The sequence below is a fragment of the Lagopus muta genome, chromosome 2 (assembly GCF_023343835.1).
Source record: "Lagopus muta isolate bLagMut1 chromosome 2, bLagMut1 primary, whole genome shotgun sequence".
Lineage (NCBI taxonomy): Eukaryota > Metazoa > Chordata > Aves > Galliformes > Phasianidae > Lagopus > Lagopus muta.
The window spans coordinates 2158750-2174959 of NC_064434.1; the positions used below are offsets into that span (position 1 = coordinate 2158750).

Sequence of the window (16210 nt, forward strand, 5' to 3'; positions counted from 1 at the left end):
GGCGGTGGCTGCCAATGCGCATGCGCCGGTTTGCGCGCGGGGTACGGTTTGCTAACCGCTCTATGGGCTGAGGCGAATCGGTGGCGGTGGGAACGCTCAGCAGGCGGCGGGGTGGTGAGTCTTTGGGCAGGGTGAGGCGCTGGAGGGGTTGGTGGATGTTTGTGCTGTATTATCCGGCACGGGCTCGGGAAAGCGGGGAGGGGGTCTTTGCAGTTACAGGCTATAGTTCCCATCATGCTTTGCTCTCGGCTAGTGTATACAGCTGCTCCCGCGGGCCCCGGTGCATGCTGGGAGTTGTAGTCTGCGTGCCGGCTCAGACGTGGCCGTTCTCTGCTGTGTGGAAGTGGGAGGGCTGGCCTGCTTTCAGGGACAGAGGGCGCATGCTGGAGCAGAGGAAGCTCCATGTGAGCGTGAGGGAAAACCTCCTTACTATGAGGGTGGCAGACACTGGAACACGCTCTGCCTGTGGGTTTTTACAGCCCTGTGTTCCTTGATGCATGGTTTGAGCCACGAGGAATTGAGTTAGTGGGTTATTTATGTTGTTTCCTCCTGTTCTGTGTGGCTTGCAGACCATGAAACGCCACCTTGCATCTTCTGGTAAAAGGGGAGAAGCTGCTGATGGGGGAACAGCAAAAAGACCCACTAAGTCACACAACCTGCAAGGACCTACCAGCCAGAAAAGGGGAACAGGGGGCAAAGGAAATAAACATCATCAGAAAAAAAAGGTAAGTCATTATTTTTGGGTAAAGCAAGCTAGAAAAGTAACCAAAGAAAGAAAGAAAGAAGAGTTTTGCCTGGCTTTTCTGGTGTAATTGATAATAAATCCCTCATTAAAGTTACTCCTCCTGAGAAAATGCCCTTACAGACATTGACCAAGGCCATGGCGTCCAACCTTTTGGCTAGACAGCTCGGAATTGTCTTTGGCTACATATAAAATACATAGGTTGCTCACAAAGCAATGTCTCATTTTTATTTCCATGGAAACTATAATAGATACAATGAGCACAGTGCCACCATTTGATAGAGCAAATTCTTAGCTACAAAATGCTGTTTTTGAACGTAGCCACCACCATTAGCTATGCATTTTCACCAGTCATGAGCAGGAGCCTTCATGCTACCCTCCTGAAATTCTGCACCAGAGGAGGTGACCACTTTCATTCTCTCCACTGCTGATATGCACCACCAACCCCTCACTATGCTCACATCCACTGGTTGGTCTCCATAAATCACAGAATCACAGAATGGCCAGGGTTGGAAGAGACCTCAAGGATCATGAAGCTCCAACCCCCCTGTGCCATGCAGGGCCACCAACCTCCCCATTTCACAGCAGCCCAGGCTGCCCAGGGCCCCATCCAACCTGGCCTTGAACACCTCCAGGGATGGACGGGGCATCACAGCCTCTCTGGGCAGCTGTTCCAGCACCTCACCACTCATAGCAAAGAACTTCCCCCTGACATCCAACCTCAATTTTCCCTCCCTCAACTTCAAACCATTTCCCCTTGTCCTGCTGTTATCTTCCCTTTCAAAGAATTGATTCCCCTCCCTTCGGACTCCTTAGGTACTGAAGATGCTGCAGTGAGGTCTTTTTTTTCTCCACAGCCTTTTTTTCTCCAGGCTGAACGAGCCCAGCTCCCTCAACTTATCTTCATAGGGAAGATGCTCCAGTCCCCTGATCATCTTTGTGGACCCTCTCTAACAGCTCTCTGTCTTTCTTGTTTTGTGGGCTCCGGACCTGGACACAGTACTGCAGATAAATGTTCAGCAAGTGTTGATGAGTGTCCATGGTGTCCATTTTTTCTGCATGGAGGAATTCAGTGACACACCTTTGCTTCATCTCCACTTCCATGTCAGACACCATTCTGTCAGACTGTCTGTAATGCCTGTATGTGATGGGATATTGATGGGAAGGTTCAATCTCTACTGCCATCCCAGCAACGTCTGCCTCTGATATTATGGGCCAACATAATAAAACAGAGGCATTACTTTCAGAGCAGCCCTTCTATGTTCCATAGTTGATGTGTATAAGCAACAATTATTTTATTTCCTTTTTTTATATATATTTGTATTTTTTTATTCAAGCCTAAAACGAAAGAGAGCAACAAAATCATAAAACCAGAGGGATGTAGACCTGTTTTTGTGACATTAACACATCAGGCAGGTTTGATGACAATGGCTGCCATTCCTAGTGAGCTCTCAAGATGTTTGTTAAAGGTTTTCAGTGAAATTTTATTCTTTCTGTGCTTCATCCTTGAGAACAGTTGTTCACAAATGTACGTACTGCTAAAAAGTGATGACATGAATAAGGCATGACTGTGGGTTGGGGGATGTCTCTTCCTGGAAAGACAGGGCGTAAAAAAAAGTCTGACAAAGAGACATAATCTGATTTTTGAGTTGAGTGTCTGATTGCAGTCCCATACAGCCCATTATATTATCTGCAGATTTTCAATCTATGTTAACTAAAGTGTAGTTGCAAATACACAAAAAAAAAAATTGATGATCTTTTTCATCAATCTTGAAACCTGTTCTCAAGTTCCTGTTTCAGAACGGGAAGCACGGCTGTGTATCTTTCTCTGTTCACAGGACTGAGTTTAGCCAATGTATGAAAATGCATAAAATTGTTTGCCATCACTTGAGTTAGTGCAGCCCTAATTAGCCAAAAATATTGTGAGCCATCCTTCAAACAGGAGCAACTGGGAAGAGCGAGTTGCTTTCCTTAACCTGCCTGAGATGAATTAAAATGTTATGGTTCAGAAAGCTTTTTTTGTAGTCAGGCACTGATGTGCTTTCACATTTTATAGCAGGTTTCTGATAGTAAGTAAGTGATTGCACATTAAAGGATGTTTCAAAATGACAGCGTTTGTGGTAAATATTTCTTTTCAGCATGTCACTCAGGCAGTCGGAAGGAAAGATGAGGAACATGAGGATTCTTCTTCCTCTGCAGGTCAGATTGTGTTCTTTCCTTATTTTTTGTCTCATATGGTGCTGATAGTAACTACTCTGTTCAAGTCATAGATGTTTAAGGTATGTCAGTAAAATGAGTTGGAGGTTGTTTTTTTCTGAACAGTAACTGAATATTTGCAGTACAGTTTTAGTGTAGGAAGGAACCTGTTTCTATTTTGTGCTTGTTAAAGAACTTGTCACTTGCAACAAATAAACACCACATAATGTGGATGGATTTGATGTAATATTTTTGTGACATGGAAAAATATGAACCATTACATCCTTGTCTGCTAGGTGATTGAGGTGAGTCGTGAGGCTGTTGACCAAGATTTGGGAAACCATTTCTCTTCCTTTTTACCTTTGTGTTATCAGGAGAAAAAGGTCATTCAAAAAAGGTGAAGCTATCCAGTGCTAAGCTAGGATCGTGGCAACCGCTCTCAGAGAGCAGCAGGAAGTTTCTGGAAGGTGTGATGGACTCAGGAATACTGTAAGTGCTGCATATCCTGGTGATTCTTTTCTGCTTCACAAGACTGAAAATCATAATACTGCCTAGGTCAGGAAAGCTTTGGAGCTCTTCTGGTGATGTAGTCAGCTGGATACATTTTACCTGGTATAGAATCATTTAATTTTGAAAAGACCCATTATGATCAAGGCCAGCCATCACCTAATTCTACCACATAAACCACTAAGCCATGTCCCTAAACACCCCATCCACACATCTCTTAAATACCTCCAGGGCTGGGTGTTCAACCACCTCCCTGGGCAGCATGTTCCAAGGTCCAGCTGCCCTCTCCATCGTGCTCCATCCTCCTTCCAGAAAGTTGAAGAAAGCAATGAGGTCTCCCTTCAGCCTTCTCTTCTCCAAACTGAACAACTCTTTTTCCCTCAGTCTCTCTTTATATGTCTTACTTCCCCATTCCTTCACCTGCCTCACTGCTATTCTCTTCACATGCTCAATCAAGGCAACTCAGTATTTTGCTTGTAGATAAGGGGTCCAAAACTAGACATGGTACTTCAGATGTGGTCTCACCTGTGCTGAGTACAGAGGGGCAGTCCTTAGTACAGTTGGACACTGTTTCTGCTGAGAACTAGAAACACCACTGGCCTTTCTGACCATCTGGGCTCACTGTTTGTATTCATGTGGCTGTTGACCAAAACCCCTCTTGTGTCCTTTTCTGTCAGAAAGTGTATGATGTAATACTTTGTCTGAAGCTGGGAATTTTCATCTAGAGAAGTTCTGACTGTTTTCACTTGTCTTAATGCATTCTTCATGTTTTCAGGCTTTCTGATTAAAATTTTTGCCTTTCTTTCCAGATCTATTTTGTGCCAACAAAGTAAGGGAAAAGAAGATGTTCAGAAACACCTCAATTTGCTGAAAGAAAGGTAAGAAATTATAATTTTGGGTCTGGTCATCTGACTTCCTACTGTACATGCAGTATGATGGCAGTCAAGATGATCTGCTCCATGACTTTCCCTGGCCCTGAGGTCAGACTGACAGGCCTGTAGTTCTCCAGATCCTCTTTTGTGCCCTTCCTGTAGGCAAGCATCATGTTTGCTAATCCACAGTTAATGAATTTTAGAATTCCACTTTGGAAAATAATTTAAGACAGCTTTTCTTCCCATCTTGATCCTTTTACTTCACTGGCAGCAATTGTGCTAAACTGTTTTATTTCTCCACAGGGAAGTTAATAGTTTTCTTTTTATTTTGAAAAGAAAAAAGACAAAACTCCTAATGAGTCATTCTTTTTTTCTTCTTATAAATGAAGGGTGCTGAGAGTCTTCAAGACCTTAAAGGTACCCTCAGGGAAGCTGAGCAACCTGAGCAATGTCCTGAGGTTTCAAGTGGCACAGAAACAAATGCTTGAGATGAATGAAACAGCTTTGGTACAATTGCAGGTATGAAATGTGCAGAAGGGAAGGAAATAAGTTTTAAGCTCTTGCTATTCATAGAATGGCCTGGGTTGCAAAGGAACACAGTGCTCATCCAGTTCCAACCCCCTGCTGTGTGCAGGTCGCCAACCAGCAGCCCAGGCTGCCCAGAGCCACATCCAGCCTGGCCTTGAATGCCTGCAGGGATGGGGCATCCACAGCCTCCTTGGGCAACCTGTGCCAGTGCCTCACAACCCTCGGGGGGAAAAACTTCCTCCTAAGATCCGACCTAAACCTCCCCTGTCTCACTTTAAAACCATTCCCCCTTGTCCTATCATTATTCCTTAGCGTGCTGCAACGTTATGGTAGGACTGCTGGCTGTGCCTGTGCTGCTCTGGAGGTGCAGTCTGCTGTTTGTCATTGTCACCCACCTTTGCTGCAGAACAGAGTGTGTTTTAGTTCGTGGTTTTTTTTTCAGTATCTTGACTGATGCTTCGGAGAAGAGACAGGAAACCCTCAGTGACTTGCAAAGTACTAATGAAGATATTAAAGAATCTTTAAGTTCAGTTATTGTTCTGTTTTGTTGGGGTTTTTTTTGTGTTGGTTTTTTTTTTTCCTGTTCTTTAGAACAGCATGTGTAGGGATTTTTATACTTTTTCTTAAATACAGAAGTCTTACCATCTCTAAAGTTGATGTCGTTCTGGTTTTGCTTATATTTCATCTTAGGAAGAAATAAATGAAGCTGAGAAATCAGCAGAACACACAGAAGAAACTATACTGAGACTGCAGCACAACATCCAGGTGCTCAAGGGCCAGTTGGAGGAAGAGGAAAAAAAGGCCAGGAAGGTACTGACAGTAGGTCTTGCAGCATTACAGGAGAAGCTGTTTTAAGAGCCAGCAGAGCCAAGCTGTTTTGCAGAGAAGGTTGTGCGTGAAGGCCTCATCTGCCTTTAGAAATGTACCTTTTCAGTTTTTCAACTTCAGTTGCAAAATTAAAAAGAAAAAAAAAAACAAACAAAACAACTTGGGTAATGACAGTTTAGTTTTCTACTTGTGTGTTTGATATTTGTTTGTCCTTATTTGTCTTGTTTATTTTTCCCTTCTAGCTGTTCCGGGAAGGTGACAATAAAGAACTTCACCTTCCAGAACTCCCCAAATGCAGTTTACAGGCATCCACTTTGCAGGTAAGCATGGAGTATATTTTCAGAGGCAATTTGATCATTTGTTTATCACTTAACCAGTGCCAGAAAGGCCAGTCTAGCAGAAAGATTTTTCTTTTTCTTTCTTTTTTGTTCAGAACATAGAGCTGTGTTTTAAATACAGAACAAAGCCCTTGAAAACATGCCACTTAAAGGAATACCTGTCATGTCTTTGGAACCCTACGGTCCTAGGGAGCCTGTAATCATTTCTGGTGCATATCTATGGATGGAAGGAAGCCTATCTCATTCTGTGCCTTTGAATCTCTATTATTTTTAGCTGTATCTAAATACAGCTAGGCTGCATGAAAGTGTGATGGAGTGAAATTCCTTTTGGACTCAACGTAATCAGTTTTTTATTGCCTACTATTCTTTCTTTTCAGGAAGAGATTTTGATGGTAGAAAATCAGAAGGGTCTTTTAGAGGATATGAACACCATTCAGCAGTCAGCTGACATGAGGAATATGTTGACCTTCATTGAAAAGATCTATGAGAAGGTGGACTTTGTTTGAGAAACTTAAACATTTGGAGTCTTCTCTGAAACAAGATTTATGCCAGCACACTCTGTGGTACAGTGGAACACCGTACTGGGTCATGGAAATGGCACTTCTGTTCTTAATGGCTTTACTGTTGTGCTGCTGAATATAATCCAAGCTGTAAGTTTGTATCTGCATTTTATTTTCTTTGACGTATTATGGCTTCTTTTAATGTTGAAATCTGTTGTCCCATGTGAAGGGAGGGAGGAAGGTGGCACCTGTGTATCCTTAAGTAATTTCATACACTAAAGTTACCTGTTGTGTTTGGACTTTTTGTACTTTGTAAATTGTTGAAAGCAGTGCCTCTTAAACTAACACTTATTTTGGGATTAAGTCCATCTTTAAACCTGAAATGTAGTACAAATATGTTTATCTCATACTCTGTTACAAGTCTCCTTATCCACTTTTTATTTAAAAGTAACCTAAAATCGTCTCCATGGCAGGAGATTAAAATTCCTGTTGAATTGGTAGAAATTACTGGTTTATATTTACATTTTCATATTCAGTGCTTCTAAAAACACACTTCTATGTTGTTTATGTTCATGATTGGAGAAAGTGGGTGAGAAAACTATAGAGCAAATTTTTTAAGTTGCAAGTTGTGCTCACCTCATTTCATTCATTCCAGTTATTTTCCAGCTTTATAGAAAGAAAATGAAGTCAAACATCCATTTTTCACGTGTCCTTTCATCTCCTATATTTTTTTTCCAGGGTAGAGTTTCTATCATAAGTGGTTGAGTTATTAAATAGTGCTTTCTCTAGCCAAACTGTCAGCTGGAACACAGTGCTCTTTACATTGACTTACTACACAGATGCTTGTTCTGTTGCTTACTAGCTACTGAAACTCTTAATAAAACATGAGACAATCATCTCATAATTTCTTCTCCTACATTTAGAAGGAAAACTAGATTATAAATGTTTCTAAATACTTTGGATAACTCTGCTTACTGACATAACTGTACAGTGTTTATAAGATGCTGCAAATTTTAATGAGGGAAGTCTCTCCTTTCTTTCCCTGATGCAGGAGGTCTTTTCTGACATTGATGGTTCTGTGTTTTTTTTTCTTGTTACACTGGATTTCTTATATTACAGAGGTGTTTTATTTAAAGGCGAATATGTGGTAGAAAGGCAAACATCTAATTTGCTTGGACTATGCTGAGGAAACAAGATAACATCTTTCATTTTCTAAAGCTGTTCTCACTGACTTTTGATACCTGTTCTATTGTCAAATCCTTTTTCAAACTTTGCCTTCTGTGGAACCTGCGCTGTATTTTCATGCATGTCAGTTAATGTTTACAATTCAGAGGCAGAAGAAGAAATAAAGTTTCTCTATTATTTAGCCCAGATTAGGCAATCAGTTAGGTTGATCCTTGAGTCAATGATAATTCTGGTCCACAACAAGTGCCCTTTCACAGTGAGTGGACTTTTATTGTTCAGTAGCTTGTGGTAGTAAAGGTAATGAGAGAACAATTGGACTAGGTGATCTCGTAGATGCTTTCCAACCTTGTGATTCTATGATTCTAAATAAAAGATAAAATAACATTTTGGTTTAGATGTGCTGAAGACTTTCATTACGATGCAGTGCTGCGAATATTTTTTGCCAAAGGAAACCATGAAAAAGTCAAGACATTTTCACATCAAACTGATGCTGATTTGAGCCCTAACAGCGTGCTACAGCACAGATTTTATAGGGTTTGGGGACAACGTTAAATGAAACAGCAGGGCTGAGGTCCAGGTCTGAGGAGGAAACTCCAGGAGGAGGCTGGAAGGTGAACCTCTGCAGGAGGCTGGTGAAGAAGAGGAAGAGCTCCATTTTGGCAAGAGTCTCACCGGCACAGATCCTCCGTCCTGCAAAGACATGCAGAATGTGTGGGAACAGAATCAGCTGGAGCTGATATTCAGTGGTTGGAAGATATCAAACATCTCTTACCACCTTTTATTCTGGGGAAGAACAGCGACTTGAAAGGCCGTGTCCCAAATATGAACAAAAGACAAAGCAACACTCAGAAGTACATGGGAGCATGAGAGAGATGCTTGGATATTTGGTCTTAAAGGAGTAATTATAAAGCCACTTAGTCATTATTTTCTTTTCCTAAAGAGGGTTGGTTGTATGCTTGTATTTGGGGATACATGCAAATACAATTTAAATTTCTGAACTCCAGTTTTCAACAAAATATGCGTTCTTCTTCTCCAGTAGGGATTTATTTTTGGTTCCTGAACCACCTGTGACTGGTTTTGTCCAGATTTTGGCAAGCTTAGCCTAATCACAGGCAATTTTTTATGTTATATTTTGACAGGAAAGACCTCAGAAAACTCACAAATGTTGGCTATGCCAGGACAGAGCTGCGAGAGGGTGGAGATAGTCTGTGGAACACTTAACATAAGCCCCCTTTTAGAACTGTTGTGAATGTAATTTTTTTTCAATCCTGGTCAAATTCAGCAGCTTCTAAACTTCTTAATAATAGTTCAAGGCCAGAACTAATAACAGCCTGAACTAAGATTTGATTTTAACTCCCCTGTTGGACAAGGAAGAAAATGAGACACTATGGCGTGGCTGTGCTATGAACCAAGCCTTCCAGGGAATGCCCAGACCTCACATTTCCTGGATGTGATTTCAGTCGGGATGTTTAGACTTGAATCTGATAAGGAAGGTTACTGAATTGAGAACATCAGACATTCTTTCCCCCCCAAAAATGGGTTTTACCTTATGTTGGGTGTTGAGTATGATGAGAAAAAGCATATTCAAATGTGACACAAAATATATAAGGCCTATAAAAAGTGCAGAGTATTGTGGAAATGCTGGCCAGAAATCGATTATAGGAACTTAACTGAACAATGACAGAGCCTGAAAAGCAGTAGAAATGTCAGAAAAGGAGCATCACTGCGAGAGTAGGAATATCCTGTGCTCTGGAAAAGGATGTGGGTATGTAAGATGAGGAGATCATCGCTCTTTGTAGGAGACTCAATGGCAGCCACTTTACATCCTTTGTTATTAAAAGGAGCTTAGGTATTAACATAACGTGACCCTTGTTTGTTGTCACAGGTTAAGAAGACCTGATCAGCTGGGACTAATGAGGACTCTTGAAAAGGGACATTAAAAAGTTAAACTTGATGCCCCAGGAAAATGTACAGAATCCACATTTCCTTCATGCTTTGTATATATAGGATATATATGGCCAGAAATGCAGCTGTGTATGGGAAGAGCTAGAGCCAAAGATTCACATGTTGTAGAGCAGATTTGTAATGCAGAAATGTGTTATCTAAACATTCAGGAAATTTATTGAAAACCTCCTTCACAATTAAGAACTCACTACCAGTTCTGTTTTATAACGATTAAATACTGAGAAACTAAGAACCAGAGGCTGAAAAAGTTAGCAGATGTTTGTGAGTACTACCTATTATCAGAAATACATCCTGAGAAAGTTGTGAAATATAAGTTGGGCAATGATCCCATGAAAAGGGAAATATGGGGGCTTTGATAACGAAGAACCACTGGTATGAGCGGCCTAAGACTGGTACAACAGCAGTAAATAAAAAGGTACCTGCTGAAAATGGCATGAAAGCATCTTTCTTCACTAACTTTCCCTTGGAATCAAGAAAGTGTTCAGGATAGAACATGTCTGGTTTCTCCCACTGGGATTTGTCTCGCAGGACAGAGGTCAGCAAAGGGATGATGTAGGTTCCCTGCAAAATGAGACAGTGGAGGTATTCTGCAGTCAAATATTTCAGTGGAGGTAATGGCAATAAGATTTTACCATAAAGAAATCAGCCTGGACAACGAAATTATTCTGACTGCCATTGTGTGGCTTCACAAAAGCGTTCATATATGTCACATTAGCCAAGGTTGAGATTGGAGAAACACTAAAAGAAACAATCCCATAAGCATCTCACCTTGGGAATGAAATAGTCTCTGAGAGTGACATCTTCAGCAGTCTCATGAGGCAAATCCAATGGCAGGATATTAGCAAACCGCTGAACTTCGTGGATAACAGCATCTGTATATGGCATTTGAGTTCGATGCTCAATGCGAGGGGGGTTTGACCCGATCACTTGATCTATCTCTTCTTGGACCTTTCCTGAGGAGAGAAACCAATGCAAGAAAGAGATAATGATTCACCCCTCAGACATACTGCATTGCACTGATGCAAAACTATGGAAGATCTGGAGTGAAAACCACACACTCTGCCAAAATCTTTTAATAATGGGTGGTGAGCAGAACTACAGTGTCTGATAATTTCTTTGCCAATAAGGATAATTGAAGAAGACTTTTCATAGTTAATATTTTCCTTGTCAACTAAATATATGTGTAAAAGTGCGTGTAAGTTCTGTTTTCTTATATATCCTTGCATTAAACTATTAACAATGGAACTAGTAAAATTACTTCTTTTGTAATTTCATATTCTCTGCTGGGTTCTGTGTTGTTTTCTGGAAGGTGGGAGGCAGCAGCTTCAGATCAGCTTGGCAGAGGTAGCAAAATGTCCCTCTCTGCAGATGTTGGGCAAAGAGCAGTTCCCTGAATGCTTGCAGGCATTTTAAAGTGCAAGTCTCTTCCACTGGTTATCCACGGGGTGTTTCTGAAAGAAACCTGGAACAGCTTCATTGCCCAACACAGGATAGCTCTGTGTGTTGTTTTTTTCTTTTTTCTTTTTTTTTTTTTCTAATCATCGAGATTTTACTGAGAAAAGAACTTAGTCCATACGAAAATTGTCAGTAATCTACAGTGTAGACTGGCTAATGTGTCCTCACTGGGTCTGAACCACAGGCTGTAGTCATACCTAGATAATAATTAACTGAAAAGTTCGTCTTTTTTTAACAGATTCATTAACCATCAAAGGTCCTATTCAGTTCTTAAAGTGCTGAATTCAAGAGCATCTGTCATAAAGCCACTTACTCTGAATTTCAGGGTACTTCAGCATCAGCAGAAAGCTCCAGTTTAGTGTGGTGGAAATGGTCTCAACACCAGCAGTGAACAAGTTGCTCACCAAGCTTAGCAGGTTGCCATTATGGAAATACCCATTGGTTGTGGATTTCTCCTGAAAGAAATGAATGAGGTAGAAGGGTGAAAACTTAAAGCTTTCCATGGAAAATGCGATACAGACAGCTAAATACTCTATTTAATATAAAGGACAAAGAGCTTTGGGCTTACACCCAGGTAACAGTGTTGACAGAGGTTTTGTTTTGTGTAACTGCTGCCATTAATGAGGCCAGTTTCAAAGAGAGTTGGTTTATCTCTGTAGAAGGTAACTAAGATGCATCACAGCCATCAAATAAGGATCCCAGTAGGGCCCAGGGAGCCCTTTTGCTCTGTAATGCATTATGTTTTTGGAAGAGTCAAAAGGACTAGAACAGAGCATGTGGAAAGGTGTAGCCTTGGTAAATGTACCCAACTAGTCTGGAGAAAAGCTTAAAGAAAGAAAATTTTGCTGATTAAAAGGGGTCAGAACTGCAACAGAATGAAATATTCATTCATTCAGAATGAAATACCCATTCATACCCACTGATTCTTCAACCATGTTGGCTGAAGCTAAATTGCCAAAGAAAGCAAGCTATGGTTATTAGCACTCAAAGGAAATTGTGAAGGACTTCACAAAGGCATGAAAGTTTGATGAAAAAAGATCCAGTTACCTCCTGCTGTTTAACAAGGAATGCATCAATGAAACTTCTCTGATCATTTTTGTCCAGAGTTTTGAGATTTTCTAGAAAAGTAACTTTTACATAAGCATGGAATTCATCTCTGTTTTTGAGAAGAGTCTTGTTGGCCCTCAGGAGGAATCCAAGGTATGGGAAGATGTTGTACATCTACAAGAGTGAAAGATGTTAGCATTTAGCTGTCAAAAGTCTAAGTACATTTTACAGGAACAAATGAATAATATCATGTCCCCTTTTCAGATACAAAGAACGGAGGCTTCATGTTAATATTTTGTTGTTTAGATCACAACAGGACAAATTCATGGTAGAAAATCCCCCAAGGACTGATAAATACAGGAAATAGTAAAAATTCGAGGACTACTGCAATTATTTCCCATGCATCTCAATCTGTGTCACACACAAACATACGCGGAGCATAATTACAAAATGAAAGGAAGAAATTGGTGTGAAAAACTGTATCTTGCCACTGTTGCAATGGTACAAACGGTGGTATGTTAAACCCTTTCCCTCTGCAGAATGGAAGTTGAATTGTGCGGATGTGTATGGTGATATCTGTACCGCTGGCTGCAAATGGTTTATCACTCATTGAGACATTTCCACACACAAGTAGCATGGAACAATATGTTCTGTATCAGGGCTTCTTATACAGGTAGCCCATACCTTCCATAGCTTCTCCCTTTCCCATGTTCTGAGAGTGTACTGTATGGGCAGCTCACTGTACATGTGTGAGCCATATTTTGGGGAAAGTTATCTCACAGAAAATTAAACTGACTCCCATATGTTCCTTTATAATTCTATTTTATGTTTTGCTTTATTTTATGTTTTATTTTATTTTATTTTATTTTATTTCTCCCATTCACTTCACGTCAATGCTCTGCAAACAGGAAATATCACAAGGGAAAAAGGAAGAAAGAAGGGAGAAAGCAATCTGATTTTTTCAGTCCAGATTTAACACTCATCCAACTACAATTTAAGTTGTTACGAGACTGAGGGTTTGGCTGATGGATGCATGATGACCTGATCGCCTTGTAAGCTTTGTTTTGTCCCCAAATGACTGTGAACTCATTATCTCTCAATATCTCAGTCTTTTTTGTTTAATACCCTCAATGGACCACCAGTATAATTTCACTATAGAATAGCAACATGAAAATGTTTAACATTACCGTAACCAAAGGTTTCCCTGCAAGCCTCATGCTTTCATTGGTCAGATGTTGAAGCCTTATAAATCTGGAGTCCTTGTAGTCAAATCGTTTTCCAAGTAATATTGATACGATAATGTTAGCAACCGCTGCGTTGATTATTTTACTAGCATCAAAGGGTTTTCCTACACAGTGAACAAAAGAACACATTACATTGTGGGAAGACACTATGTAAGTTAAACACTGATTATTACTATTTATTTATTTTTATTATTAGTGACGAGCACTTATTGTCAGATAGCCATACCAAATGAACAGAGGAGCCAAATTAATCAAATTGATTTAGCTCAAAGTAAACAGCTGAAGAACTTGAGAAGGTTACTGTCAAACCACAGGGCACCTAGGCTGGATGGGGCTGTGAGCAACCTGGTCTGGTGGGAGGTGTCCCCTCCTACAGCAAGGAGGTTGGAACTAGATGAGCTTAAAAGTCCCTTCCAACCGAAACCATTCTATGATTCCATGATAATTTGAACAAAACCATAGAGATCTGATGAACGTCTCATCTACCCACCTTCTTGTGACCCGATGATGTCTATCAGATAGCCATACTCCTCCACAATGCGGTCCTCAATGGCTCTTTTTCCCATCCCGAAGTCTCGTAAGGTTGTGAGAGTAAATCTTCGCATCACTTTCCAGTTTTCACCGTGAGCAAAAACAATCCCTGACACACAGAGGAGATTCCAAGGCAGTGGCAGATTTAGAGTAAATAGTTTGCAGAGAAATGACATAGGCAGCAATAGCAGCGAGTTTGGAAACAGGTTAAATTCTGTCTGACTGAGGTAATAAAAGTTTCCCTGAATTTGTTCAGACTTCAACAAAAGAAAGAAAAACAAAATTTGGTTCAATATTCGAATAGATCCACTGAAGTCAATGAGGTTATGACTCCCTATTTCCTGCGCCTTATATTTTCTCTCATTCTAAGTGATGTGACATCCTCTGCTTTTTAAGTAGGAAACAGAGTTTTTTGATTAGGAAAAAGAAAGCCAACTTACCATTTCCTCTGGTCAGATCTTCAAAGATGGGGATTTTAGGTCGCTCTGCAAACGCATCTGCCTGGTTTATGAGAGCTTCCTTCACTGTCTCATACCCAGAGATCACTACTACTTTCCTTTGCCCCATCTGAACGCTGAAGACAGGACCATATTCTTTTGACAGCTGGCAGAAGAAGATAACAGTGATTTACAACTTTTGCAACCTACAAATTCACCATTTTTTCAGTGCTGCTTATTGACCTGCCTTGTCCATAAGTTATGAAAATGTTTTCCTAAGCAGTTTTGCCTAAGCTGGTACCTTTTTAGCTTGGTTTATTTTTACTTAACACAATGTTCTTGGTTCTCCTGACAATATGAGGTGGTCTGCATGACTGATCTTCCTTTCTAGAGTGTTTGTACAGGGAATCTGAAAGTAAGCATTTAGCACTGGCAGTCAAAGCCATCAGCAGCCATTAAGCAAGTGCCAGCACCTATACAGAATGACATAGCAGCATTGGCATGTGTGTGAATTAAGGGCAGTGCCTTGGGTGGGGGTACTGTCATACCAGACTCTTGTAGCTGCAGCAGAATTTGATCTTTACAGAGGGTTTTCCTCACTAACAGCCTTCTGCCATTTGCAATGTTGACACTGAGGGTGAACATATAGTTCCCAGTTGTGTTTATGCACAGAATATGTGTGAATTCTAAGCCTTGAACTGAGCTCAAGTTGGGGGATCAGCTGTCTGATAGAATAGACACAGCAATTACAGCAAAGATATAGTGGTTCCATTGACCTGAAAGGAGATGGAGCCTGCTTTTGCCAAGCCAGTTAAATTGCATGGGATATCTGCAAACTATTTTCCAAAACTGCATCTCAGTGTTCTTTCAAATCTGTGGTTGTGAAATTCATGCAGACATGTAGGTACAAATATTTCATTTAAAATCATCACTGAGGAGAAGGGAAATTCTCTGGCATCTTTGACTATGCACTTATGTGTGATTATGTGAACTATAGGATCATAGAATATCCTGAAGAATAGAATAGGATATCCTGGGAGCGATCCACAGGGATCGTTTGATCCAGCATTGAGTCCAGCATAAAAGATAATGGCTACCTGTAGATAAGTCCTGTAGGGTCTCTTCAAATCAAACAAATGAAGATTTCCAATGATGGGTAAGGCCCTTGGTCCTGGGGGAAACTTCTTTCTCTGGTGGTTACTCCAGACACCTCCAATTTTCATAATGAACAAAAAAGTCAGGATGAACACTAAAGCCATGGTCGTGCAGTTGCTCCAGTCCATCTCTATTCAGCAGAGTGTTACTACAAAAGAGACAAGAGAAAATGCAAAGTCTGGATTTCTGTCTTCTTGGAAAAAAAGAAAGAAAAAAAAAGAAACACTAGTCCATAAACCTCTATTCCAGTTAGGGGTATTGCACTTTGTGACTAGCTTGTTCTCTTTCCCTGTGCCTGTTAATGAGTACCAGTATGGTACAGATTCAGTTAAATATTTACCAAGCCTGTGTGATCAGGTGACCATCCATCATTGCCCAATAATGATAGCCCAGATGTCATGAATCTGGTGTTTGATATCAAAGTCATGAATTCTGCATGTCATTCAGCTTACTGATAGTTAGATTTTCACCCTTGTTACAGGCACAGCGTTGTTACCCTAAGTGCTGAAATCAGAATGCCAACACCCAAGTGATTAATACACAGAGATATTTTTGCTAAGTGCTTAGGCAATTTTGTAACTTTGCTCTCATTGGATTGTTTGGGAATTTCAAATCACAGAGTCATGGAATCATTGACAGTGACAGGGACCTCTGGAAGTCATCTGATCCAATCCCCTCCC

The 16210-nt window shown here is 40.7% G+C and overlaps 2 protein-coding genes across 4 annotated transcripts; one reads left to right on the top strand and one right to left on the bottom strand.

The window, feature by feature from the left end:
- The first annotated feature begins 6 nt into the window (after positions 1–6).
- CENPQ (centromere protein Q) lies at positions 7–7823 on the top strand. 3 transcript variants are annotated; one of them, XM_048935383.1, is made up of 9 exons: positions 7–114; positions 570–725; positions 2881–2941; positions 3313–3427; positions 4255–4323; positions 4707–4836; positions 5536–5655; positions 5916–5993; positions 6389–7823. In XM_048935383.1, exons 2-9 carry the CDS (start codon positions 573–575, stop codon positions 6515–6517), a joined length of 855 nt encoding a protein of 284 aa, XP_048791340.1. In that variant the 5' UTR covers positions 7–114; positions 570–572; the 3' UTR covers positions 6518–7823. The 3 variants fall into 3 exon arrangements, with proteins under 3 accessions (XP_048791340.1, XP_048791339.1, XP_048791341.1); XM_048935382.1 differs by lacking the exon at positions 7–114 and adding an exon at positions 303–404; XM_048935384.1 differs by lacking the exon at positions 7–114 and adding an exon at positions 351–465.
- A 117-nt stretch (positions 7824–7940) lies between these two features.
- Positions 7941–15846, bottom strand: LOC125688829 (cytochrome P450 2K1-like). The gene is made up of 10 exons (XM_048935338.1): positions 15769–15846; positions 15473–15678; positions 14379–14541; positions 13898–14047; positions 13351–13511; positions 12164–12337; positions 11430–11571; positions 10430–10614; positions 10081–10222; positions 7941–8386 (listed from the first exon to the last, which is right to left on the bottom strand). Exons 2-10 carry the CDS (start codon positions 15656–15658, stop codon positions 8199–8201), a joined length of 1491 nt encoding a protein of 496 aa, XP_048791295.1. The 5' UTR covers positions 15659–15678; positions 15769–15846; the 3' UTR covers positions 7941–8198.
- Positions 15847–16210: the final 364 nt, after the last annotated feature.

Excerpts from the sequence above, each read along its gene's own strand:
- CENPQ (XM_048935382.1), top strand. The coding sequence starts at position 381 with ATGCTGGAGCAGAGGAAGCTCCAT. Across the intron at positions 405-569 it reads TGGAGCAGAGGAAGCTCCAT|ACCATGAAACGCCACCTTGC; the intron begins GTGAGCGTGAGG and ends TGTGGCTTGCAG. Across the intron at positions 5,994-6,388 it reads TACAGGCATCCACTTTGCAG|GAAGAGATTTTGATGGTAGA; the intron begins GTAAGCATGGAG and ends CTTTCTTTTCAG.
- LOC125688829 (XM_048935338.1), bottom strand. The coding sequence starts at position 15,658 with ATGGACTGGAGCAACTGCACGACCATGGCTTTAGTGTTCATCCTGACT. Across the intron at positions 14,542-15,472 it reads CCTACAGGACTTATCTACAG|CTGTCAAAAGAATATGGTCC; the intron begins GTAGCCATTATC and ends TTCTTCTGCCAG. Across the intron at positions 10,615-11,429 it reads GAAGTACCCTGAAATTCAGA|GAAAGGTCCAAGAAGAGATA; the intron begins GTAAGTGGCTTT and ends TTCTCTCCTCAG.